We start from the raw sequence: 24,766 nt of genomic DNA, 5'->3' as shown, positions 1-24,766 counted from the left end.
AATATATGCCACATGTTACACAGAAAACCACCATGATGTAATGGTCACAGCATCAAGACATGATCTGGATTTGAATCCCTATTCTGACATGGAAGCTGGCCAGGTGGCCTTGGGGAGGTCATTCTCTACCAGCCTAACGTACCTTGTGTCAGGTAGCACCCTGACATCAAACAGGGGTCTGGTTTCAGCAATGATAATGTGGTTCCCTGAATTGCGGCTTCCTGCCGCCTTTGTACTTTGTAACCTGTTGCATGTAGATTGCATCCAAGCGCCAGTTGAACCCTTCCTGACAGCTTGAGAATGAACTATTGTCATCTTCTTGCTTTGTAATGTTTTGCTTTAATGTGCTTGGGGAGAAAGGAAGGGGGGCCTTTGGGGCATTAAAAGGGGTGCTGGAAGAGCCAGTGTTCAGAACTGGCTTCTTGTAGGGCTATGCTGATGTCTGACAATAAAGACTTTTGATCATAATCACCGAGTCCATTATTGGTTCAGATCCAGGGCTTGACACCCTGCAAAGTAGTGGTTGTGAGGGAAAAAAACCAGGGGGAAAAGAGCAATCCTCATTATATCAGCCACATGGGGGGAAAAATAAACTTGACTCCACAACTGTAAAAATGCAGAGGGTGGGCAGATGTACAGAGGAACCATGCCTGAACGGATTCCAATGCCTGTGGATCAACTGTGAAAAAATCAGGAGGAAGCACAGTGTACGAGAAAGCCCTAAATGTAAAGAAAATATCTGGATGGGTGCTTCAATAAGATAGAAGTCTTCTGCTTGGGCCTTCTGTGAATTCACCCAGTGCAAAATACAAAGTTCTGGCACATATTTAAAAAGATGGCCCTCACATTCGGTGGAACGTATCCTTCCCCATCTTCATAGGTAGACCAGCCCCCCCCCCCCCCCCCCCGCCAGCTTGAAATCTTGAAGCTCTGCTGAGGAGCTGAGATACGACCCTTCTCACAATGCGTCATTGTTAAACTCAGCAGGGGAGAGGGAAATGATTGACAGCCTGATGCAATTAACAAGGTTCCTTTAGCAAACTGCACAGAGCCCTCCTGGCTGTGGTCTTTACATCTTGCAGTGACCCGCAGCACAGACCAGAGCAGGGGCTCACAGGCAGTTTTTTTCAAATGCCCAATTTAGTCTTAATTTCCTTTCATTAAGAGGCTTACAATGAAATCACGCTGGTAGCACAGTGGGCTATCTTGTGGCGCCCAATCTTCCCTAGGTTCCAGAGGGAAATGCCTCTGGGTATACCCTGTTCTACATAAAGACCTAAACACTTCATCCGCCATTTCCTCCTGCCCCTGCCCTCCATGTGCTCCATGCCCCCCACTCGTCATCCAGTCTGGACCAGGCTACGGCCAGTGGGGGGCGTGGAGCACATGAGGAGGGCAGGATAAAATGGTGGATGTCCAATTTTACTGAGGTCTTTATGTGGAACAAGGTATAGTCCAGTGTTTCTCAACCTTTTCGACATCACAGTGCCCTTGACCTCACTCTTCATATCTCATGGTACCCCTGCCATCCCCCCACCTTCCCCTCCCAGGGTGAAGGGAAGCACGTGGGGGGGGGGAGTGGCTGCATGTCCTTGCTGGTGCCGGTGGGAGACACTGCAAAAGTGAGGGGGGCCAGTAGCATGCTCACAGCACCCTGGGGTACCACGGAACCCTGGTTGGGAATCGCTGGTATAGTCCCTTCCAAGAGCAGGGAGCAAGTTTTGATAGCTTGTCAGGGCTGACCAGTTATTCTGAACGGGTAAAAAAAACTCCCTGAGTCCTCCGGCAATCAGACACAGACGTCCGTTGGCTGACATCAAACATGACTGCATCTCCCCTGTAGCTGACGCGATGCCAGATACTTTCTTTTTTTTTTTGACACATTTCTTCCCTCCCCAGGGAAAAACTGTGGCACTGCACCTGCCCTTCCCAAGAATGGATATTTCCATATGAGAGAAAATGGCAGCCGAAAAGACTGTGGCAGTGTCAGATTTAAAAATAAAAGAGCCCTTAGGCAAAGCAATTTGCAAGGGCACCACAGAGAGGGGAAAGCCACAATGCTCTTGTCACTCAAAACCACCTGGGTCCCAGCACAGCTACCAATTTCCAGCTTCAGAAAAACAACAGACCCAATTTTTTCTAAGTGATCCAAGTTGTTTAAGCACACCTGGTTAGGGGGAACCTCAACCAGGTAACAAAGTACTTTTTTTTTTTGCTTTCTCTGACTTAGGCCAGCGTGACCCCTTTTTCTGTAGCTCTGCAAATCCAGAAAGTATCAGTATACATATAGGCACATTCACAAATTGCAAAGAAGAAGAAAAAGTTTGGATTTATACCCCCCTTTTCTCTCCTGTAAGGAGACTCAAAGGGGCTGACAATCTCCTTTCCTCCCCCCCCCCAGCCCACAACAAACACCCTGTGAGGTGGATGGGGCTGAGAGAGCTCTGATGAACTGTGACTAGCCCAAGGTCACCCAGTTGGCGTGTGCTAGAGCGCAGAAGCTAATCTGGTTCACCAGATAAGCCTCCACAGTTCAAGTGGCAGAGTGGGAAATCAAACCCGGTTCTCCAGATTAGAGCGCACCTACTCTTAACCACTACACCATGCTGGCTGAACACAGGTTGGGTCGGGGGTCCCTACGTAATGTCATATATGTGAGTTGAGCCACTGCATGTGCACGGCCAAACTGGGAAAATGGCACTAGTAATACACAGGAGTTTGCTCAGCTGTCTCTGGCTTCGTCCCCTCCAATTCCATTCCACAATATGCCTTTAATTTAATGGTACATCAATACAGAAGCGCTTTCATGTTAGCCAGAATGAATGCATTTCCATTTAAGGTCACCAAAGGGCATTTTGTGGGCACTGCCTATTCAGATAAAAGTTGTGAAGGTGGGGATGGCCGTATAGAGGCTCTGGGAAATATGCCGTTGTTCTACTGTGATCTGAGGCAGAAACATTTAGGGGCAGATTCTATCCTATCAATCTTATCTTTCCTGGCAAAGTTTAATTCAGTGGCTATTGTCTGACAAAGGTAATAAAATTACACTATTAGTAGCTAAATTTTTGTGGGCGATAATCAATTGTAAAAGGGGTTAATTCGGGGGGTTGTGTTAAAGCAATGTTGCCTGTGGCCTTTTGGCTTTTCAAGTAATATTATTTAAGTAAGAAAGGGAAAATATCATGGGGGGAGGCTGAAGTCTGTCATTCACACACACTGCAGTCCACATATTAATTGGGCACTGCATGCAAAGGAACTGAGGAGAATGTATTGTCGAAGGCTTTCATGGCCGGAATCACTTGGGTGCTGTGTGGTTTCCGGGCTGTATGGCCGTGTTCTAGCAGCATTCTCTCCTGACGTTTCGCCTGCATCTGTGGCTGGCATCTTCAGATCCTTCAGAGAATCTTCAGAGAATGCTGCTAGAACACGGCCATACAGCCCGGAAACCACACAGCACCCGAACTGAGGAGACCTCACATGTGATTTTTTTCTGGTTCTCCAAACCTGGTCATCTATCAGAACAAACAAATTTTTGGGGGGGGTGGGGGGTGGGGGTTCACCTAGGACCATGTAACATTAGAATGAGGGCAAGGAATCAACCAGGTGACCACCATATATGATTATTACTATTTTGATTGATTCCCCGTCCTTTACAATAGTCTCAGTATTAAAGTAGTCTCATGTCTGAATATTTCTGAATTAAAAACTTCCTGCCTCTACAGAGTTAGCCAGATGCTAGTTTTCTTCATGCGGAGCATTTTCGAACTAGGGAAGGATTTTGATGCTGTGATGCTCACATATTGATGAATTGACACAAGTCAGATTCTAACTTTCGGTTATGCCTTAACATCACTAGCTGGTGAAAGGAATAAGGTATGTTTCTGAATTAACTTACCATTTCATTCATATCCTGCCTTTCTCCCCAGTGGGGACCTACCTCACAGCAATCCTGTGATGTAGGTGAGGTAAAGACATGGGCAATCGGCCCACGCTCATCCAGCAAGCTTCCACAGCAGATTCAAATCTTACTCCAGCATTGTAATCATTACGTCATGCAGGCTGTAGATCAGGTGTGTCCAACTCTGGCCCTCTATATGTTCATGAACTATGATTCCCATCAGCCCCTGCCAGAATGGCCAATTGGAATTGTAGTCCATGAACGTTTGCAGGGCCAGAGTTGGACACGCCTGCTCTAGATAGTACAGTATTACAGTACATAATGTTTTTTGTCTTCAAGTCGCAGCTGACTTATGGCAACCCCCTACTGTTTCAAGGCAAGAGATGTTCAGAGGTGGTTTGCCATTACCAGCCTCTGCATCACGCCTCTGGTATTCCTTGGAGGTCTCGGGTCCAAGTACTTGCTAGGGTCAAGGCTGAGAGTGTGTGACTGTCTCAAGTTCCACCAGCAGATAGGGATCCGCACCTGAGATTTTAGTCTAACACCTGAGCCACTATACCATGCTGGCTCTCCTCTCAATCCATGCACAGGGAGGCAACAGCAAACCACCTCTGAAACAGTGGTGTATCTGCAATGGGGACAAAGGGGGTCAAATGACCCCTGGCACAACAGCGGGGGTGCAAAATCATCCCCACCCCTTCTCCCCTATGCCGACTGGACTTGGAAGCAGGCCGGCTTTTGGGCCAGCCTGCTGCCGTGATGCCCATTGGAGCTGCCCCACCGTGCCCCCCCCCCCAGCCTCCTGCAGGACTTGGGGAGGGCAGGAGGTGGCCTGCAGGGAGGTCAGGGGGGCAGCTCTGAAGGGCGCCACGGCAGCAGGCCAGCCCAGGAGCTGGCCTGCTACTGCAGTGCCAGTCTAAGTTGCCCCCGCATGCATTGGGGGGGGGGGGCACCCAGGCAGGTGTTGTCCCCGAGGCTCCATTTCCACCCCGATTTGCCTCTGTCTAAACATCTCATCTTGGAAATGCTATGGGGATTGCCCTAAGTCAGCTGCAACCTGACAGCAACATCGCACACACAGCACACATAGTACAGCATGACACACAATCTTTACCTTCTGCTTCTAGCTCGACCAGTGAAGACACTAACACCCCCATTTCCTCACATTTTTTGCTGTGGGCTTTTGACTTCATGTGTTTAGTCAGATTCCCTGAAAGAAAAAGAGAGGGGGGGGGGGAAAGGACACACGCTTTTGTCAGTCACGGTTTGGGCTTTCTTCCTACAGCGAGCAGTTCAAACATTCTGTCCAAGCGAACATTCTTTGCCACAGTCTGAGCTGGTTCCCTTTGTAGACTTCTCTACCATTCCTCCAGGCAGCCGGTCGTAATGCTCCCCAGCTCACATTTAGCTCTTTCAGCTTCTCTGGGTGCAGCCCCTCAGAAAAACTCGCTCTCATGCAAAGCAGAAAAGCAAGCCAGGCACAGGCTCTGCAGTACGGGGAAGGCACCATCCAGGAATGCTCACCATCCAAGAACGCATACAAAACAAGCAGGAACAGTGGGGGGCAGGAGCGGGCGGGGAGGAGGAAGTGGGAGGTGGCTACTTATCAGGAAGGCAAGGCCCACGTTCCTCTCCCAGCTTGTCAGAGCACATCGGGCAGTATCAAACACAAGGCAAAATCTGTAAGGAAAACGTTCTGGCTATTACAGAAGAAGGGGGAAAGGAGAGAGGAGGAGAAGAAGAAGAAAGAAAACAAAGGCTGGAACGAGGGTTCACCCCCTGAAGAGACTGGATTCTGTTTTGAATTTACAACGGTTGTCACGTAGGGAAGGCTTACTCAATAGGAGGAGGAGGAGGATCTGCCGTCAAGTTGCATCCAACTCATGGTGACCTCAATTTACAACACATTCCCAGCAAGGGACAAGTAGAAGTCGCTGACCATTGCCTTCCACCCCCTCAGCAACCCTGGACTTCCTTGGTGGACTCCCGTTCCAGCATTGACCATGGCCGACCCTGCTTAGCTTCCAGGTTGTAATGAGCTCGAGCTAAGCTGTGCTATTCAGGCTGCGCCCCTACGCAATCAAAAAGCAAGAGCAGAGGAGGTGAATTATCTCGAAATTATCTGGATATCAGGATTCGTAAAAGAGAACAGGCAATTCACCTCACTCATCCTTTCTCAGATTTTGTGCAGGAAGACTGGATTTAATTAGATCTCAGCACCTTAAGTGCACCATTAAAGGAGACACAGGGTGCTGCTCTTGCCTCTACGTCCATGATGGGGGTGGAAAGGGAAAGGGAAGGAGAAGGGTAGCTAATTAGCACAGTGTCATCCACCAGACATGAATGGTTAGGGAAGAAGGAACTCCTACCGGTAGCTCCATGGCACACTGAAGTCTGACTATGAGTTGGCTAAATTTAGCAGAATCCTGGGTTGAATCTGCCAAAGAACTGCCAAAGCAGAAAACTACTTGGTGTGCCACTGCTGAGGTGGCCTGACTCCACAGCAAGTGTAGAGGAATGTCTCAAACGAGTTACTCATGTAATGTGATCAGAGAAGAGCATGAGCTCAAAGCTGCCTTGCATGAGTTGGGTGGGGAAGGGGAAGGGGAAGCCGAAGGTGAAGGTGAAGGTGAAGGGGAAGCCGAAGGTGAAGGTGAAGGTGAAGGTGAAGAAGAGGAAGAAGAAGAAGAAGAAGAAGTAGTAGTAGTAGTAGTAGTAGTAGTAGTAGTAGTAGTAGTAGTAGTAGTAGTAGTAGTAGTAGTGGAGGAGGAGGAGGAGGAGATTTCTAGCCCACCTTTCTCTCAAGGTGGCTAACAAGCTCCTTTCTCTTCCTCTCCCCAGAACAGACACTTTGTGAGGTAGGTGGGGCTGAGAGAGTTCCGAAGAACAGTGACTAGCCCAAGGTCACCCAGCACGGATGAAGGAGTGCAGAAACACATCTGGTTCACCAGAAGCCTCTGCCACTCAGGTGGAGGAGTGGGGAATCAAACCCCGTTCTCCAGATTAGAATCCACCTGCTCGTAACCACTACACCATGCTGGAGAGTAGGCCTGCCTTCCTCCCCATCAGTATCCTGACCCTACTTCCAAACATCTATCTAGGGGTTTCACAGCCACAAATGGTGATTACGTTTCAGTCACTTCTGGGTACTTCTGTTAACTAGCAAATCGGCACCCTGAACAGGATGGCCCAGGCTGACCTGATCTTGTCAGATCTCAGTGGCTAAGCAGGGTTGGCCGTTTCTTGTATTTGGATGGGAGACCACCGAGGAGGAACAGAGGCAGGCAATGGCAAATTATCTCTTGCCTTGAAAAAGCCATGGAGCTGCCATGACTTGGCTGCAACCTGACAGCCCTTTCTACCAACAGCAAATTAGCCCCTTACCTGTACACACCTGCACACAACTCTATTTGGACATTAAAAGCACAGTTCCAAGAAAACTTTTGCAGAGAACACAAGTGCTCTCTAAGCCTTCAGACCAACCATCCGGGTACGGTAGAAATGTTGTCACTCAAAACCATGGATAGGGGGCCTACTGTCAAAGGGCCTGCCTAATCCATCCCTCAGTGCATGGAAGGAGCCACCCAAAATCCCATCTGTCTGGTCTGGATTCCATTCAGCTCCAGAAGAATCTAGATTTAGCTTTTTTGGGGGGAGCACCAAATGGGCATGCAGGTGCCATTTCTGGCAGCACGGGTAAGGATACTTAATACCAGGGGTCCACAAATTGTGGCTGGGCTCGTAGCCAACCTTCTACTAGCCAACTATGAAAGTCGAATCCAAATGCAATACTATCTGTAACAATACTGCCTGGACTAACCAGACTTTCGAGCAACTGTGTTCATCAGGGGAAAACCAAGTGGTTAAACTTTTATTTTTAAAAACCCAACAACAACAGGAGGTCAGATTCATTGCGAGAAGGTGAACTACAGCTGTTTCTCCCACACTGTGGAGGTTAGGGGCCCAGCTTCCCCTGCTATGTGGAAACTGTATAAAAACATCCCCACTTTCAGCTCAAGTCCCGCCCCCGGGGCCAAGGTTTTCCTCCCTCTGGCCATTCTCCTCAAGCAGCTGCTCTTTGCCTGCCTGGCTTCTGACTGTGGCCTCGGGAAAGGAGATGCTGCTGACCAAACTATGCTTACTCCCCCTCTCCCGGCAGCCACAGCTTCACTCCAGCTGTGGCTCGCCCCAGATTTTTGCCCCACAAGGTTCTGCTCCACTCCAACCCTACCGCCCCCTTGGCCTTTCCCTTGGGAGCCCCAAGATGTAGGAAAAACTGGCCAACACAATGGAAGCAAGAGTGCGATATAAACCCATTTTGGTCCAACCAACCACCGGGAGTCCAGTGGATATCCTCTCAGGTGACCACAGGAGAATCCTAGGGATCTTCAGTCTGGGCTGCACAGCTAGTTCAACAGATCGTGTTCAACCTACTCTCCCCTTTCTGTATTTCTCTTGCGGTGGCACTGAAATTGGCATTAGGGTGACATACAGCTGTCTGAAAATGGCTGCACATCCCCAAACTGGGGGGCTTCTACCATGGAACATACAAAGTTCTGCTCTCTGGATGCTGAAAATGAAACAAAAACACTGAACGGATATTTATCTTCTTTGCATAGCAGCCTCTGCTAGGAAGAGATGGGATATGGCCTTGGTGGGCAGAACTGTGTCTCCAGCTGCAGTGATTCTTTGAAATCACAGCTAAGATTTCTTCCTTCATCTGACAGGTTCATGAACGGCTACCTGCAGAGGCATACTGGGTGGGAAATGGCACCTGGAGACAACTCCTTCTCCGGATGTCCCCCTCCCCCAGGCCCCCCGCACTCAGGGGTGGGGCTTGGGTGCATGGGGTTACCCCCCAAACCCCGCCCTCTGTGCAGGCTGGCTTTTGCCCAAAAGCTGGCCTGCACGGCGGTGGGGGGGGGGGGCTCAGCAGCGGCGGGCAGCCCAGGTGCGTGTCGTGACCACCCATCACCAAGCCCCCCCACCTCCCTACAGGTCAGCAGGGGGCGGGGCTTGGGGGCGTGCGGCTGGGGCGCACACCGTTTGGTTATGTGGAGCGCCCGGGACATGGGTCACCACATGTCCCTATAGGCCATACACCTCTGGCTACCAGCCATGATAAGTAAAGGGAACCCTTGTATTCAGAAGCAGTAAACCTATGAAACCTAGCTTTAAAGAGATATATCAAAGGAAGGTCTTGGTTTCTATGTCCTGTTTGGTGGCCCTCCAAAACAACTCAGTGGCCACTGTGCAAAATAAGATGCCGGAAGGGTCTGGCTCTTCCAAAGCTCTGTGTTGCTGGGCCCGTCTCGCCTGCCTCCATCAGATCCTGCCAGCTGTGTAGCTTTCTGCTCATGGACTGCCTGATACATAAATCCATGACGGCATGTTTTCAAAGTGTATATATTTAATTGTGCTATTCTATTTGTAGGCTGCCCACCCCCTTGCAGGCTCAGGGCAGCTTCCAACATACAAAGAACACAATGCAATTAAATATGCTCAAACCAACTATCTGCTCTAACTATAAGGAACACCCAGATGGTGATTGAAAAAAAACCTCTCATACACTAAAAATACAATAAATTCCTATCATTGCACACAGAAAGCTATAGGAAGGAGAAAAAAGGTGGGAGAGAGGGAGGCCATTAGATGGTAAACCGTTGCTGCCCTAGTGGAATAGCTGTCTTGCAGGCCCTATAGAATTGCATCAAGGCCTGCAGAGCGTTCCACCAGGCTGGGGCCAGGGCCAGGGCCAAGAATGCCCTGGCTGAGGCCAGCTGGATTGCTATTGGGCCAGACATCACCTGCAGACTGTTGTTCGCTGAGTGTAAGGCTCTTCGGGGGATGTCCTGAGACGGTCCAGTAGATACAATGGCCCCAGATGGTTTAGGGTTGATGGTAAGTGCCAGAATTTTGAACCTGATTCAATACTCCCCCAGAACCAATGCAGCTGCTGGAGCTACCCATCATGTTGCACTGTTTATCTGGGGTCCCTTCCACACATGCAGAATAATGCACTTTCAATCCACTTTCACAACTGCTTGCAAGTGGATTTTGCTATTCCGCACAGTAAAATCCAGCTGCAAAGTGCATTGAAAGTGGATTGAAAGTGCATTATTCTGCATGTGAGAAGGGGCCCGGATTCCCCAAATACACAGTGACAAAACGGCATGGCGATAGTTAAACTGGTAGCAACAACTTTCTGAAACAACTCTCACCAAGTAGGTGGTTGAATTAAACAGAGAGAATGGGGCAATGTTCCTCGTGGAAGGGTATTGAGAGCAATGCCACGTCCAATCAAGGTGCTGGTGGCTCCAATAACAACTTCTAACTACTTCACTAGAAAATTTGATCACTCCTTCTAATAGTAAAGCGTCTCGTTACAATCCCAAAAGCATCGCACCAGGGTCACCAGAAAACAAGGTTGGGGTTCCAGAATGCTAAAGGTGAAGGTGTGCTGGAAAATATGCCTTAAAAAATATCCCCACCTATGGCTTGAAGAGAACTACAAATTATCCAGGTGACAGCTGAGAATCTGCTGAAGCAGGGGTGTCCAACTCTGGTGCTTCCGATGTTCCTAGACTACAATTCCCACCAGCAGGGACTGATGGGAATTGTAGTCCAGGGTCATCTGAAGCACCAGAGTTGGATACCCCTGTGCTGAAGGGTAACAACGAGAGAAAGAGGGGAATAGTGCCTCGTAAGAAAACCCTGCAGAGGAAATATTTCAAATTCTACCCCCGCACACAGTGGCTCCAAAGAGACTTCCGCTTCTCAGAAATGGAATAACACCTTAAGAGTCCTTCTGTGGAAGTGAGAACTAGATTTTAGAGATCTCTTCCTCGCAAAACTCCCACAAATCTATCCCCCCCCCCTTGGGCAGCCTCACAGGGCTGCAAGGCTGTTGTGTGAATGACACTGGGCAGATCCACTTGCGCACAGGGTTCTCCCCCAGCCCCCCACTCCACCAAATTCAGAATAGGTGGGGAGAAGATCATGCCCATATGACTTCACGCCTTTAGAGATTTGAACAGATATCAGAAACAAAGGGTCAAACTTGGCACTGTCTTTTCTAATGAGCAGGGTCCAGACTTGCTTTTCCAGCAACCACACTGCAGCAGTGGGGAATGGCGTTTTAAAAACCTGGAGGGGCGCAATTCAACTCGGGATTGTGCTGTGAATAGGGGTTCTTGCCTTCCTTAACATGCTGTTTTCCTGAGCTGAATCAGACCTTTAAAATGCCCTTCCCTGTAGCTGACGAGGGGCAACGAAGAAGGTGCATCCCCAGAGAGCTCCAAGAAATGTGTTGTTTGGCCTTCTACCAGCTACACCTTTCGGCTTAGACACTGAGCAAAAATAAAGCTTAATTAAGTTGTGGTTCATTCGGTTGCCAGAATGCTTGCCACTCCACTAACGTGTGATTGGTTAGGGTCTGCCAAACCAGGATCCGATGATGGGCTTGAAGCAGAATCCTTTTAACTATGAGATGTTTTATTATGTATGAATGGAGACACCCCAACCGTATGCTGGCTTGTTTCCTGGCAACGTCGTCTTCAGCTACAGTGAGATGCTGAAGGAAAAGGGCATTTGTCAAGGCAAACCCCAACGTTAACAACTGTCTGGAAGCCGAATCCTGGCTTCACATACTGACACAGTTAAACAAATCATGGCTTTGTGAATGTCTGCACTTTGCAGAGGCGAAGCACTCACCGGGACATGTGGAGTCACAGCTGGTCACGTGAGGGGGGTGAAGAATTAGCCCACATTCCTTCCATTGGCCCTGCCTAAAGAAGCAGCCTGGAGGGGCTAGGCCCGTGGTGGCGAACCTTTGGCACTCCAGATGTTATGGACTACAATTTCCATCAGCCCCTTCCAGCATGGCCAATTGGCCATGTTGGAAGGGACTGATGGGAATTGTAGTCCATAACATCTGGAGTGCCAAAGGTTCGCCCCCCCCACCCCCCCCCCCCCCCTTTCCCCCCCCCCCCCCCCCCCCCCCCCCCCCCCCCCCCCCCCCCCCCCCCCCCCCCCCCCCCCCCCCCCCCCCCCCCCCCCCCCCCCCCCCCCCCCCCCCCCCCCCCCCCCACCCCCCCCCCCCCCCACCCCCCCCCCCCCCCACCCCCCCCCCCCCCCACCCCCCCCCCCCCCCACCCCCCCCCCCCCCCACCCCCCCCCCCCCCCACCCCCCCCCCCCCCCACCCCCCCCCCCCCCCACCCCCCCCCCCCCCCACCCCCCCCCCCCCCCACCCCCCCCCCCCCCCACCCCCCCCCCCCCCCACCCCCCCCCCCCCCCACCCCCCCCCCCCCCCACCCCCCCCCCCCCCCACCCCCCCCCCCCCCCACCCCCCCCCCCCCCCACCCCCCCCCCCCCCCACCCCCCCCCCCCCCCACCCCCCCCCCCCCCCACCCCCCCCCCCCCCCACCCCCCCCCCCCCCCACCCCCCCCCCCCCCCACCCCCCCCCCCCCCCACCCCCCCCCCCCCCCACCCCCCCCCCCCCCCACCCCCCCCCCCCCCCACCCCCCCCCCCCCCCACCCCCCCCCCCCCCCACCCCCCCCCCCCCCCACCCCCCCCCCCCCCCACCCCCCCCCCCCCCCACCCCCCCCCCCCCCCACCCCCCCCCCCCCCCACCCCCCCCCCCCCCCACCCCCCCCCCCCCCCACCCCCCCCCCCCCCCACCCCCCCCCCCCCCCACCCCCCCCCCCCCCCACCCCCCCCCCCCCCCACCCCCCCCCCCCCCCACCCCCCCCCCCCCCCACCCCCCCCCCCCCCCACCCCCCCCCCCCCCCACCCCCCCCCCCCCCCACCCCCCCCCCCCCCCACCCCCCCCCCCCCCCACCCCCCCCCCCCCCCACCCCCCCCCCCCCCCACCCCCCCCCCCCCCCACCCCCCCCCCCCCCCACCCCCCCCCCCCCCCACCCCCCCCCCCCCCCACCCCCCCCCCCCCCCACCCCCCCCCCCCCCCACCCCCCCCCCCCCCCACCCCCCCCCCCCCCCACCCCCCCCCCCCCCCACCCCCCCCCCCCCCCACCCCCCCCCCCCCCCACCCCCCCCCCCCCCCACCCCCCCCCCCCCCCACCCCCCCCCCCCCCCACCCCCCCCCCCCCCCACCCCCCCCCCCCCCCACCCCCCCCCCCCCCCACCCCCCCCCCCCCCCACCCCCCCCCCCCCCCACCCCCCCCCCCCCCCACCCCCCCCCCCCCCCACCCCCCCCCCCCCCCACCCCCCCCCCCCCCCACCCCCCCCCCCCCCCACCCCCCCCCCCCCCCACCCCCCCCCCCCCCCACCCCCCCCCCCCCCCACCCCCCCCCCCCCCCACCCCCCCCCCCCCCCACCCCCCCCCCCCCCCACCCCCCCCCCCCCCCACCCCCCCCCCCCCCCACCCCCCCCCCCCCCCACCCCCCCCCCCCCCCACCCCCCCCCCCCCCCACCCCCCCCCCCCCCCACCCCCCCCCCCCCCCACCCCCCCCCCCCCCCACCCCCCCCCCCCCCCACCCCCCCCCCCCCCCACCCCCCCCCCCCCCCACCCCCCCCCCCCCCCACCCCCCCCCCCCCCCACCCCCCCCCCCCCCCACCCCCCCCCCCCCCCACCCCCCCCCCCCCCCACCCCCCCCCCCCCCCACCCCCCCCCCCCCCCACCCCCCCCCCCCCCCACCCCCCCCCCCCCCCACCCCCCCCCCCCCCCACCCCCCCCCCCCCCCACCCCCCCCCCCCCCCACCCCCCCCCCCCCCCACCCCCCCCCCCCCCCACCCCCCCCCCCCCCCACCCCCCCCCCCCCCCACCCCCCCCCCCCCCCACCCCCCCCCCCCCCCACCCCCCCCCCCCCCCACCCCCCCCCCCCCCCACCCCCCCCCCCCCCCACCCCCCCCCCCCCCCACCCCCCCCCCCCCCCACCCCCCCCCCCCCCCACCCCCCCCCCCCCCCACCCCCCCCCCCCCCCACCCCCCCCCCCCCCCACCCCCCCCCCCCCCCACCCCCCCCCCCCCCCACCCCCCCCCCCCCCCACCCCCCCCCCCCCCCACCCCCCCCCCCCCCCACCCCCCCCCCCCCCCACCCCCCCCCCCCCCCACCCCCCCCCCCCCCCACCCCCCCCCCCCCCCACCCCCCCCCCCCCCCACCCCCCCCCCCCCCCACCCCCCCCCCCCCCCACCCCCCCCCCCCCCCACCCCCCCCCCCCCCCACCCCCCCCCCCCCCCACCCCCCCCCCCCCCCACCCCCCCCCCCCCCCACCCCCCCCCCCCCCCACCCCCCCCCCCCCCCACCCCCCCCCCCCCCCACCCCCCCCCCCCCCCACCCCCCCCCCCCCCCACCCCCCCCCCCCCCCACCCCCCCCCCCCCCCACCCCCCCCCCCCCCCACCCCCCCCCCCCCCCACCCCCCCCCCCCCCCACCCCCCCCCCCCCCCACCCCCCCCCCCCCCCACCCCCCCCCCCCCCCACCCCCCCCCCCCCCCACCCCCCCCCCCCCCCACCCCCCCCCCCCCCCACCCCCCCCCCCCCCCACCCCCCCCCCCCCCCACCCCCCCCCCCCCCCACCCCCCCCCCCCCCCACCCCCCCCCCCCCCCACCCCCCCCCCCCCCCACCCCCCCCCCCCCCCACCCCCCCCCCCCCCCACCCCCCCCCCCCCCCACCCCCCCCCCCCCCCACCCCCCCCCCCCCCCACCCCCCCCCCCCCCCACCCCCCCCCCCCCCCACCCCCCCCCCCCCCCACCCCCCCCCCCCCCCACCCCCCCCCCCCCCCACCCCCCCCCCCCCCCACCCCCCCCCCCCCCCACCCCCCCCCCCCCCCACCCCCCCCCCCCCCCACCCCCCCCCCCCCCCACCCCCCCCCCCCCCCACCCCCCCCCCCCCCCACCCCCCCCCCCCCCCACCCCCCCCCCCCCCCACCCCCCCCCCCCCCCACCCCCCCCCCCCCCCACCCCCCCCCCCCCCCACCCCCCCCCCCCCCCACCCCCCCCCCCCCCCACCCCCCCCCCCCCCCACCCCCCCCCCCCCCCACCCCCCCCCCCCCCCACCCCCCCCCCCCCCCACCCCCCCCCCCCCCCACCCCCCCCCCCCCCCACCCCCCCCCCCCCCCACCCCCCCCCCCCCCCACCCCCCCCCCCCCCCACCCCCCCCCCCCCCCACCCCCCCCCCCCCCCACCCCCCCCCCCCCCCACCCCCCCCCCCCCCCACCCCCCCCCCCCCCCACCCCCCCCCCCCCCCACCCCCCCCCCCCCCCACCCCCCCCCCCCCCCACCCCCCCCCCCCCCCACCCCCCCCCCCCCCCACCCCCCCCCCCCCCCACCCCCCCCCCCCCCCACCCCCCCCCCCCCCCACCCCCCCCCCCCCCCACCCCCCCCCCCCCCCACCCCCCCCCCCCCCCACCCCCCCCCCCCCCCACCCCCCCCCCCCCCCACCCCCCCCCCCCCCCACCCCCCCCCCCCCCCACCCCCCCCCCCCCCCACCCCCCCCCCCCCCCACCCCCCCCCCCCCCCACCCCCCCCCCCCCCCACCCCCCCCCCCCCCCACCCCCCCCCCCCCCCACCCCCCCCCCCCCCCACCCCCCCCCCCCCCCACCCCCCCCCCCCCCCACCCCCCCCCCCCCCCACCCCCCCCCCCCCCCACCCCCCCCCCCCCCCACCCCCCCCCCCCCCCACCCCCCCCCCCCCCCACCCCCCCCCCCCCCCACCCCCCCCCCCCCCCACCCCCCCCCCCCCCCACCCCCCCCCCCCCCCACCCCCCCCCCCCCCCACCCCCCCCCCCCCCCACCCCCCCCCCCCCCCACCCCCCCCCCCCCCCACCCCCCCCCCCCCCCACCCCCCCCCCCCCCCACCCCCCCCCCCCCCCACCCCCCCCCCCCCCCACCCCCCCCCCCCCCCACCCCCCCCCCCCCCCACCCCCCCCCCCCCCCACCCCCCCCCCCCCCCACCCCCCCCCCCCCCCACCCCCCCCCCCCCCCACCCCCCCCCCCCCCCACCCCCCCCCCCCCCCACCCCCCCCCCCCCCCACCCCCCCCCCCCCCCACCCCCCCCCCCCCCCACCCCCCCCCCCCCCCACCCCCCCCCCCCCCCACCCCCCCCCCCCCCCACCCCCCCCCCCCCCCACCCCCCCCCCCCCCCACCCCCCCCCCCCCCCACCCCCCCCCCCCCCCACCCCCCCCCCCCCCCACCCCCCCCCCCCCCCACCCCCCCCCCCCCCCACCCCCCCCCCCCCCCACCCCCCCCCCCCCCCACCCCCCCCCCCCCCCACCCCCCCCCCCCCCCACCCCCCCCCCCCCCCACCCCCCCCCCCCCCCACCCCCCCCCCCCCCCACCCCCCCCCCCCCCCACCCCCCCCCCCCCCCACCCCCCCCCCCCCCCACCCCCCCCCCCCCCCACCCCCCCCCCCCCCCACCCCCCCCCCCCCCCACCCCCCCCCCCCCCCACCCCCCCCCCCCCCCACCCCCCCCCCCCCCCACCCCCCCCCCCCCCCACCCCCCCCCCCCCCCACCCCCCCCCCCCCCCACCCCCCCCCCCCCCCACCCCCCCCCCCCCCCACCCCCCCCCCCCCCCACCCCCCCCCCCCCCCACCCCCCCCCCCCCCCACCCCCCCCCCCCCCCACCCCCCCCCCCCCCCACCCCCCCCCCCCCCCACCCCCCCCCCCCCCCACCCCCCCCCCCCCCCACCCCCCCCCCCCCCCACCCCCCCCCCCCCCCACCCCCCCCCCCCACCACCCCCCCCAACACCCAACCCCCCCCCCCCCCCCACCCCCCTCCCCCCCCACACCCCGCACCCCCCACCCCCCCCCCCCCCCACCCCCCCCCCCCCCCCCCCCCCCCCCCCCCCACCCCCCCCCCCACCCCCCCCCCCCCCCCCCCCCCCCCCCCCCCCCCCCACCCCCCCCCCCCCCCCCCACCCCCCCCCCCCCCCCCCCCCCACCCCCCCACCCCCCCCCCCCCCCCCCACCCCCCCCACCCCCACCCCCCCCCCAACGGGGGGGGGGGGTGCGTTGGCGTCATGTATGCCAACGCACCCCCCGATCGTGGCCGTGTGGAAATGGCCTTTGTTTCTTTTTGTATTTTTGTATTGCACCCTGATTATATTTTGCTCTGTTCTTGATGTTGTTTCAGGCAATCCATGTTCGGTAGGTTTTTTTGGGGTGGGGGGTGGGGGGAGTATTTGAGTGCATTTATGGAACTTAGTAGCAATTAATGTAAAAATAATGTTTAAAAATGGCACATACTTAATGGGGAGGAATAGCATGAAAAAATGGAAAATGGCAAAAAAAATTTAAAAATTCAGATTCAATAAATGTGAGGGGGAAGTGTTATTATTTTTTAACAACAGAGCTGCAAAATTTGGGAGGACCCCTAGAGGGGCGAGTTAAAGACCTCCACATGGAAGAAAAAGGAGAGTTTGGGTTTACACTGCCCCCCTCTCTGTCCTACAAGGAGACTCAAAGGGCCTTACAAACTACTTTCCCTTCCTCTCCCCACAACAGACACTTTGTGAGGCAGATGGGGCTGAGAGGGTTCCGAAAAACTGTGACTACCCCAAGGTCACCCAGAGAAACATAGGAGTGCGGAAACACATCTGGTTCACCAGATAGGACTCTGCTGCTCAGATGGAGGCGCGGGGAATCAAACTTGGTTCCCCAGATTAGAATCCACCACTACACCACACTGGCTCCTCAGCAAAACCCTCCTAAGACATCATGATGGCATGCACCATGGTTTCTGCTGGAGAGGATGCCTCTCTGGGACAGCCCACCCAGTAGGCACACCTAGGTGGTCACCTTGGGCACCAAGGGTGCCAAAAGAGTTGAGGGGTGCCAAAAGAGTTAGAGAGCCACAGGAGTCCAAATTGCAGGTTAAAGACTCCTTTTCAAATTTACTAATGAATCTGAATGCTCATCTTTCCCCTCCTGGAGCCACATTACAACCCACATTAAGGCCTATATTGAAAGTCTTCCTGATAGGCTAGCTAAAGACGGAAGCATCTAAAGGGGCCCTCTGCCAAGTCAGGTCATTGACCCCTCTTCCTCAGTATTGTCCATTCTCATTGGAAGTACCATTTCACCCTCGTATGAAAGTACCACGGATTCAGCAAAGGACTTGCCATGGGGAAAGCATATGAACTACTCCTTAGCTACACCCGTTCTTGAAACTGGTTTCTACCAGAACCTAGACATTTCTGCCCAAACCCAGCTTGAGAAAAACCTGCCAGAACCCAGTGGTGATTCTTGGAAGCTCCTCCACCCTCCTAACCTTAACCCTCCTTAAGAACATAAGAAAGAGTCTGCTGGATCAGAATCCATCTAGTCCAGCGCTCTGCTACTCGCAGTGGCCCACCAGATGCCTTTGGGAGCTCACATGCAGGATGTGAAAGCAATGGGCTTCTGCTGCTGCTGCTCCCGAGCACCTGGTCTGCTAAGGCATTTGCAATCTCAGATCAAGGAGGATCAAGATTGGTAGCCATAGATCGACTTCTCCTCCATAAATCTGTCCAAGTCCCTTTTAAAGCTATCCAGGTTAGTGGCCTTCACCACCTCCTGTGGCAGCATATTCCAAACACCAATCAAGCATTGTGTGAAGAAATGTTTCCTTTTATTAGTCCTAATTCTTCCCCCCCAGCATTTTCAATGTATTCCTCCCTGGTTCTAGTATTGTTAGAACGAGAGAGAAATTTCTCTTCTGTCGACATTTTCTACCCCATGCATAATTTTATAGACTTCAATCATATCCCCCCTCAGATGTCTCCTCTCCGAACTAAAGAGTCCCAAACGCTGCAGCCTCTCCTCAGAAGGACGGTGCTCCAGTCCCTCAACCATCCTTGTTGCCTTTCTCTGCACTTTTTCTATCTTTTCGATATCCTTTTTGAGATGCGGCGATCAGAACTGAACCCAGTACTCCAAGTGCGGTTGACCCACTCCTTAAGCCCATTCCAATTCCACCTAACAGACAACCTCAAAAACCTGGCCCAGTGCCACCTTAGTGGCAACGTTCTCTGAAGCCCACTTATGGATGAATCCATTCTAAAGCTTAAGCTTATTGATTAAGAATGCAGTTGGCACGACTTGCTGAGAAATTCTCCTGCATAAACTCGCTTAGAAAGGAACAGAATTTCAGTAAACCTCACCAAAAAAAAGTCTCACCGTAGACTGAAGATAAGATGTATGGATTGACTAGCATTTACAAAAAAATGTTTCCCTGTTTTGCAAAGAGCAAAACCAAAGTAGTACCCTGTTTCCCTGAATATAAGACATCCCCGGAAAATAAGACGTAGTAGAGGTTTTGCTGAAGTGCGAAATATAAGGCATCCCCCGAAAGTAAGACGTAGCAAAGTTTTTGTTTGGAAGCATGCCCGACGAACAGAACACAGAAAAATAAGACATCCCCTGAAAATAAAACATAGCGCATCTTTGGGAGCAAAAATTAATATAAGACACTGTCTTATATTCGGGGAAAACCGGTAGGACCTCAGAAACTATTAGATGGAATAAAAAATTCTGAGTTTTTCTTTCAAAATCCTCAAATTATGGCTTGTCAGATTTCAAAATCTCCTTGGGTTACAATCCTGTCATACTGTTCAAGTTTCCTCAGCAAGGAGGATTGGGAACCCCCTTTGGCCAAAAAGTCAGTGAAAGAACAAGAGTACCATAATTCTCAAAACTAGATGCTTAAGGGAAGGCAAAGGGGGGGGGGGGAAGGGGGGCTCAGAATCATCATTCCCAAGAACAGGCAATCCTGCAAGCTTTGGATTGCAAAGTAGATTCTGGAAGGGAAAGGGCTCTTGAAATGACACATAACCTTTGCAGGCAAAGAAATAAAGGGTGGTAACAAAACAGCATACATATCTGAGAGCCCCAGACACCTTCCTGTGAAGCCCCCTTTGTGAACGTCAAATTAAAGGTCTTTGGCCAATGATCAGATGCTGTTTGATAGGTTGTTCAGTTGTGGAGAGTTGGGTGTTGATTTATTTTTCGCTGCAATGGCTGAGGTCAAACGTAATGCAAAACGATGGTTTATTTTAACACCGGGTAGTTTGTGCAACCAGATTTCAGGGTGCTTTGGCAAATGTCGGTTTCGGTGCTTTTGCCCTACCCTGAAGTCTGCGGTTTGTGCAAAGGGGACACAACTGTGGTTAATCGACCAACTGTGGTTAGCAGACTAACTCTGAATCCTGATTTCAGATCCTTGTTTCGATACACCCAAATTTAACTGCAGTTAGCAGAGTGGTCCGCATTTGGACGATCACGCACACCACGGCAAGCTTAATCAAACCACGGCTTTTCATTCTGTTTGAACTGAGCCAACAAAAACAATCTTTCAAAATCCTCCTTTCAGTGCAAGGCCAGTAGATAACGCTGGAGGCAAACTCATTTGTCCCTCCCTCTCACTGGTGAACCGGCATTCGTTTTTGTGTGACTCTCGGCCAATTTGGAGGCGAATCAGCAGACTGCAGTCTTGCTTTTGCATGACTCGGCCAATTTGGAGGCGCGTCTGCAGTTTGCAGGCTTGCTTTTGCACAACTTAGCCAATTTAGAAATCCAGCACTCCGCCCACCACGGTTCAAGGTCTTTCGTTCTTCCCTGCTTCGCCAGTGCCCCCGTGCGAGCTCAATTAAGCAAGCCAACGCGCTAGCACAGGCACTTTGCCGCCGACCGTTGCTTACCTTTGGTTTTAAAAGCAAAGTTACAGTACTTGCAGACATAGGGCCTGACGTCTGTGTGCGTGCGAATGTGTTTCTTCAGCATGCTGGGTTTCTTGCAGCGAATTCCACACTCCTCACATACATACTTCCCTCGTCCGCGGCCTCGCACATACACATACTCTTCATTTGATTTGTACCTATGAGCAACAGGGTGTCATGGTAACAAAAACAAAAGATTCCCACCTCAAAAGGAGCAACGCATCCTTATAAAACAGAACAAAAAAATCACACACACACAATCCATTGCATTATTCATTGCTAAAGACAAAACCCACTTGACTAGAAATGTTCATAATCGGTGAGAGATAATTAAGGGGTGGCGGGAGAGGAGAGAACTGAAAGATTTGTATACAGGGCTCCTCTGTAGGTTTCAAGGGGGCAGACCCAAACTTCATTTACATTCTTTGTACATGGCTCAACAACTACCCTGAATGAACAAAGGAACTCCATGGAAGCACGGGATCAGTGTGCCCATTCGACCATGCACAGATCTCCCAGCAGGGGGCACTGTTCTATTGCCGCTCATCTTTCTACAAAGCCATTTTGCACCGGAGGAAGTCTGTTTACATCAAAGGAAGACTTCGTGGAAGGGAACGGTAACACCCAAGCCTCCCAACGCAATCCTAAGCCGAGTTACACCCTTCCCAGCTTTGAAAGGTGTTACTGTGCTTAGGAGGGCGTTCTTGGCTTTTGCCGAAGCCATGTCACTTGAATTGTCTTTCCCCTTAGTGTCAAGACCAAAGCTCCATCCATTCAAATATCTAATTTCTGCCAGTTGCTCATGTGCGTTACTAGCAAAAAATAATGTTAACCTAAACTGCTGCCTAAAAATTTCCTCTGTTCACAACCTAACACAGGGGTCTGCAACCTGCGGCTCTCCAGATGTTCATGAACTACAATTCCCATCAGACCCTGCCAGCATGGCCAATTGGCCATGCTGACGGGGGCTGATAGGAATTGTAGTTCATGAACATCTGGAGAGCTGAAGGTTGCAGACCCCTGACCTAACAGATATTATTGATTTCAAAAGGAGTCCATCTTTCAACAATATCAGGCCAAGACTTTGAAAGGGGAGGGGGGAAGTGGTTAGCATGCAAAAGATGACATAGATCTTCAGAGGCTGCTTGAATAGTTGTTAATACAAACACAGGGGTGGAAGGAGAGGGAATCCCCAACAGTAAAACTAAAGCATTCAAAATTACTGAGTGCAAAGTACGTGCTAATAAGTTTAATAAACTGAGCAGCTTTCAAATCTCCCCACCCCCGCCATGTCTTACTGTAACCCATCATGGGGGGGGGGGGGGCTTACATCTGTTGCATTTGCAGCATATGTCTGCCCCAAATCAAACTGCCCATATACCCAGGGGTAAAAATGTCCTACCAAGCTTTTGTTTGTGGTTGTCATGAAGAGCGGTATTTATTCAGATTACCGAAAAATGGTTCCTTGGACCACTGTTTTCTTAATGAATTGGTTTTTATGCCCCACTTTTCGCTACCATAAGGGAACTCAAATCAGCTTACAACTGCCTTTCCTCCCCCACCCCCAACAAACACCTTGTGAGGTAGGAGAGGCTGAGAAAGTTCTGAGAGGACTGTGACAAGGTCACCCAGCAGGCTTCATGTGGAGGAGTGGGGAATCGAACCCAGTTCTCCAGATTAGAGTCCGCCGCTCTTAACCACTAAACCATGCTGGTTCTACTCATGGGTAGAAAATTATCCTAATGGCAAAAATGTATAGGTTGGGGATTTATTTTCTACCCAAGCGCTGTAAAAACACCCCCAGAAAATAAACCACACATGTTAAGTGGCTGTACTTTGATTATTGATGCAGAGGTGACAATTTCCTGAGAGGAAAAGATGCTAAAGTCACTTTTGTCTGTATTCAACTTAAAAAATAGATGGGGTTAGCTAATTCATTCCAATTGGGTTTTCAAGATTATATGAGATTTTGGGAGACCAATGAACATATCCTCTAAGTATTGCCGAAGGCTTTCATGGCCGGATTCAACTGGTTGTTGTGGGTTTTCCGGGCTGTGTGGCCATGGTCTGGTAGATCTACCAGACCACGGCCACACGCCCCAAAAAACCCACAACAACCATATGCTCTAAGTATTCTCAAAAGGCAATTAATAGCTACACAGGGACAGTGATGCTGCAGTGAAGGGCTAGGAGATTTGGGTATGTGAACCTCTCTTTCTGAACATGGTTCTACAGATCAAAAGTAACACAAATGGACTGCCTTCCTTGTGCTGCTATTAGCCCTAGAAAAGGGGGGGGGGACAATCAAGGCATGATGGGAAAACAATCAAGGCCTCCCTCCATACATTATCACTCCCATCTGAATATACCTGCAGACGCAGCTTATCTTGAAAAAACACTGTATCGGTCCAGTCACATCTATCTGGATATTCATGGTTTCTATGAGTTTTACTTTAGAAAGGATTCATTTACAAGAGGCTAAGAAATGAATGACCATGATATTGGCAGGTTCAAAGTGCTCTATCGCATGGTTTGAAATTCATGTCAAATCTGAAGTGTAAAACCCCTGCAAAGCATCAGAAGCTGTTTGGTAAAACCAACTCAGTGAATTAATTTAGGGTCAGCCTGTATCCCGCTGTCCTGGATCCCATGGCACCAGAATTACAAAGATACACTCTGAACAGTTTTAAAAGCAAAGTGAAATTACCTCATGAATCTTCCAGCTCATACATGCGCCCAGACGTTAGAAACTAAACACTCAAGCCGGAATATAGACGGCCAATTTACACGCATTAAAGTTCCTTTAAAGCATTCCACAGGGTGGCTATCACCCCATGGGGAGCTGTTAACATGAAAAACCTCGCCATCATAAATGGGCATGTTTTCTTACTGCAACACTCTCTCTCTCTCTCACGCATACGCACATGAATGAACAACATCTCTGTTCACATGGCAAAATTGCTGCAGTTATATAAGTACAGAAATGTAAAGTGGGCCTCTAGAGGGCTGGAGGAATTGATAAAACAAGCACTCGTGTTTAGGTAAGTTTCAGTAGGAACCAACTTTCCTACAGCCTTTGCAGTATTTAGCCACAATAGTTATCCCTTCCACATCATTGGGGTTAGGGGGTGAGGTGCCCCCCACAATCTGGAATTCCATGTAAATTTTTGGGCTTTCCCTTTGTACCAGAGAGTAAATCTGATTTTTTTTCCTTTCAACTTTTAAAAAGAAATTGTGTATATTTATAGCATTAAGATGAAGAAGAGAAAAATAAGAGTTTGGATTTATACCCCACCTTTCTGTCCTGTAAGAAGACTCAAGGTGCTTAGGAGCTCCTTTCCTTCCCTCTCCCCACAACAGAAACCTTGTGAGGTAGGTGGGGCTGAGAGAGTTCCAAAGAACTGTGACTAGCCCAAGGTCACCCAGTAGGAATGTAGGAGTACAGAAACACATCTGATGAACCAGATAAATTTCTGCAACTCAGGTGGAGGAGTGGGGAATCAAATCCCGTTCTCCAAATTGGAATCCACCTGCTCTTAACCACTACGCCGCGCTATTTACTCATGCCTGGCTCCACCCCTGACCTGCAAGGTTTACTAGGCCCTGTCCAATCCTACAGCCGGGGCTTCATGATCCGTACTCGAGAAGGTCTGGTTAAGATCAGTCTGTGCCTATTAGCTCCCCTTTAACCAAACCATTTACAGAGAGATGAAAGGATAGATTCTACCTGTTCCACTTGCCCCCATTTTCAGCTTAGTTAGTGGGTATTCCAATACATATTCTTGAGTAAGTGCTGAAGTCCATATGGCAGAAATGTCAAATTAATTATGACTACATTTAAACTCTCAAATGTATGCTGGTTTGTATGTGATGAGAAAGAATCTGGTTTATCCTTGGGCTTGTGAGTGCCTTCCCTTTCCTGTTCTTGTGCAGAGAGCTGAAATACCTTGGTTTGAAAGAAACATCCATCCATCCATCCATCCATCCATCCATCCATCCATCCATCCATCCATCCATCCATCCATCCATTGCTGACTCATGGTGACCCTGTAGGCTTTTCAAGCCAAGACATTCAGAGGTGGTTTGTCATTGCTTGCATTCTTGGTGGTCTCCCATCCAAATACTTGCCACGATTAACCCTGCCTAGCTTCTGAGATCTGACAAGATCTTGCTATACTTTTTTCAACATACAGATGACAGGAGATTTGAGAA

The 24,766-nt window shown here is 56.8% G+C and overlaps 1 protein-coding gene across 5 annotated transcripts in view; it reads right to left on the bottom strand.

Moving 5' to 3' along the window:
* Positions 1–24,766, bottom strand: part of HIVEP3 (HIVEP zinc finger 3) — a 149,812-nt gene that overhangs the window by 11,968 nt on the left and 113,078 nt on the right. For all 5 annotated transcript variants that reach the window (XM_048500501.1, XM_048500502.1, XM_048500504.1 and 2 more), the window contains 2 exons: positions 20,537–20,712; positions 5,013–5,108 (listed from right to left, as the gene is read on the bottom strand). In XM_048500501.1, coding sequence (XP_048356458.1) covers positions 5,013–5,108; positions 20,537–20,712 — 272 coding nt within the window. The remainder of the gene's footprint in view (positions 1–5,012; positions 5,109–20,536; positions 20,713–24,766) is intronic.

The sequence above is a fragment of the Sphaerodactylus townsendi genome, linkage group LG06, assembly GCF_021028975.2.
Source record: "Sphaerodactylus townsendi isolate TG3544 linkage group LG06, MPM_Stown_v2.3, whole genome shotgun sequence".
Lineage (NCBI taxonomy): Eukaryota > Metazoa > Chordata > Lepidosauria > Squamata > Sphaerodactylidae > Sphaerodactylus > Sphaerodactylus townsendi.
Note: the sequence above shows the minus strand (reverse complement) of the source record. Positions and strands in the feature narration are given on the sequence as shown.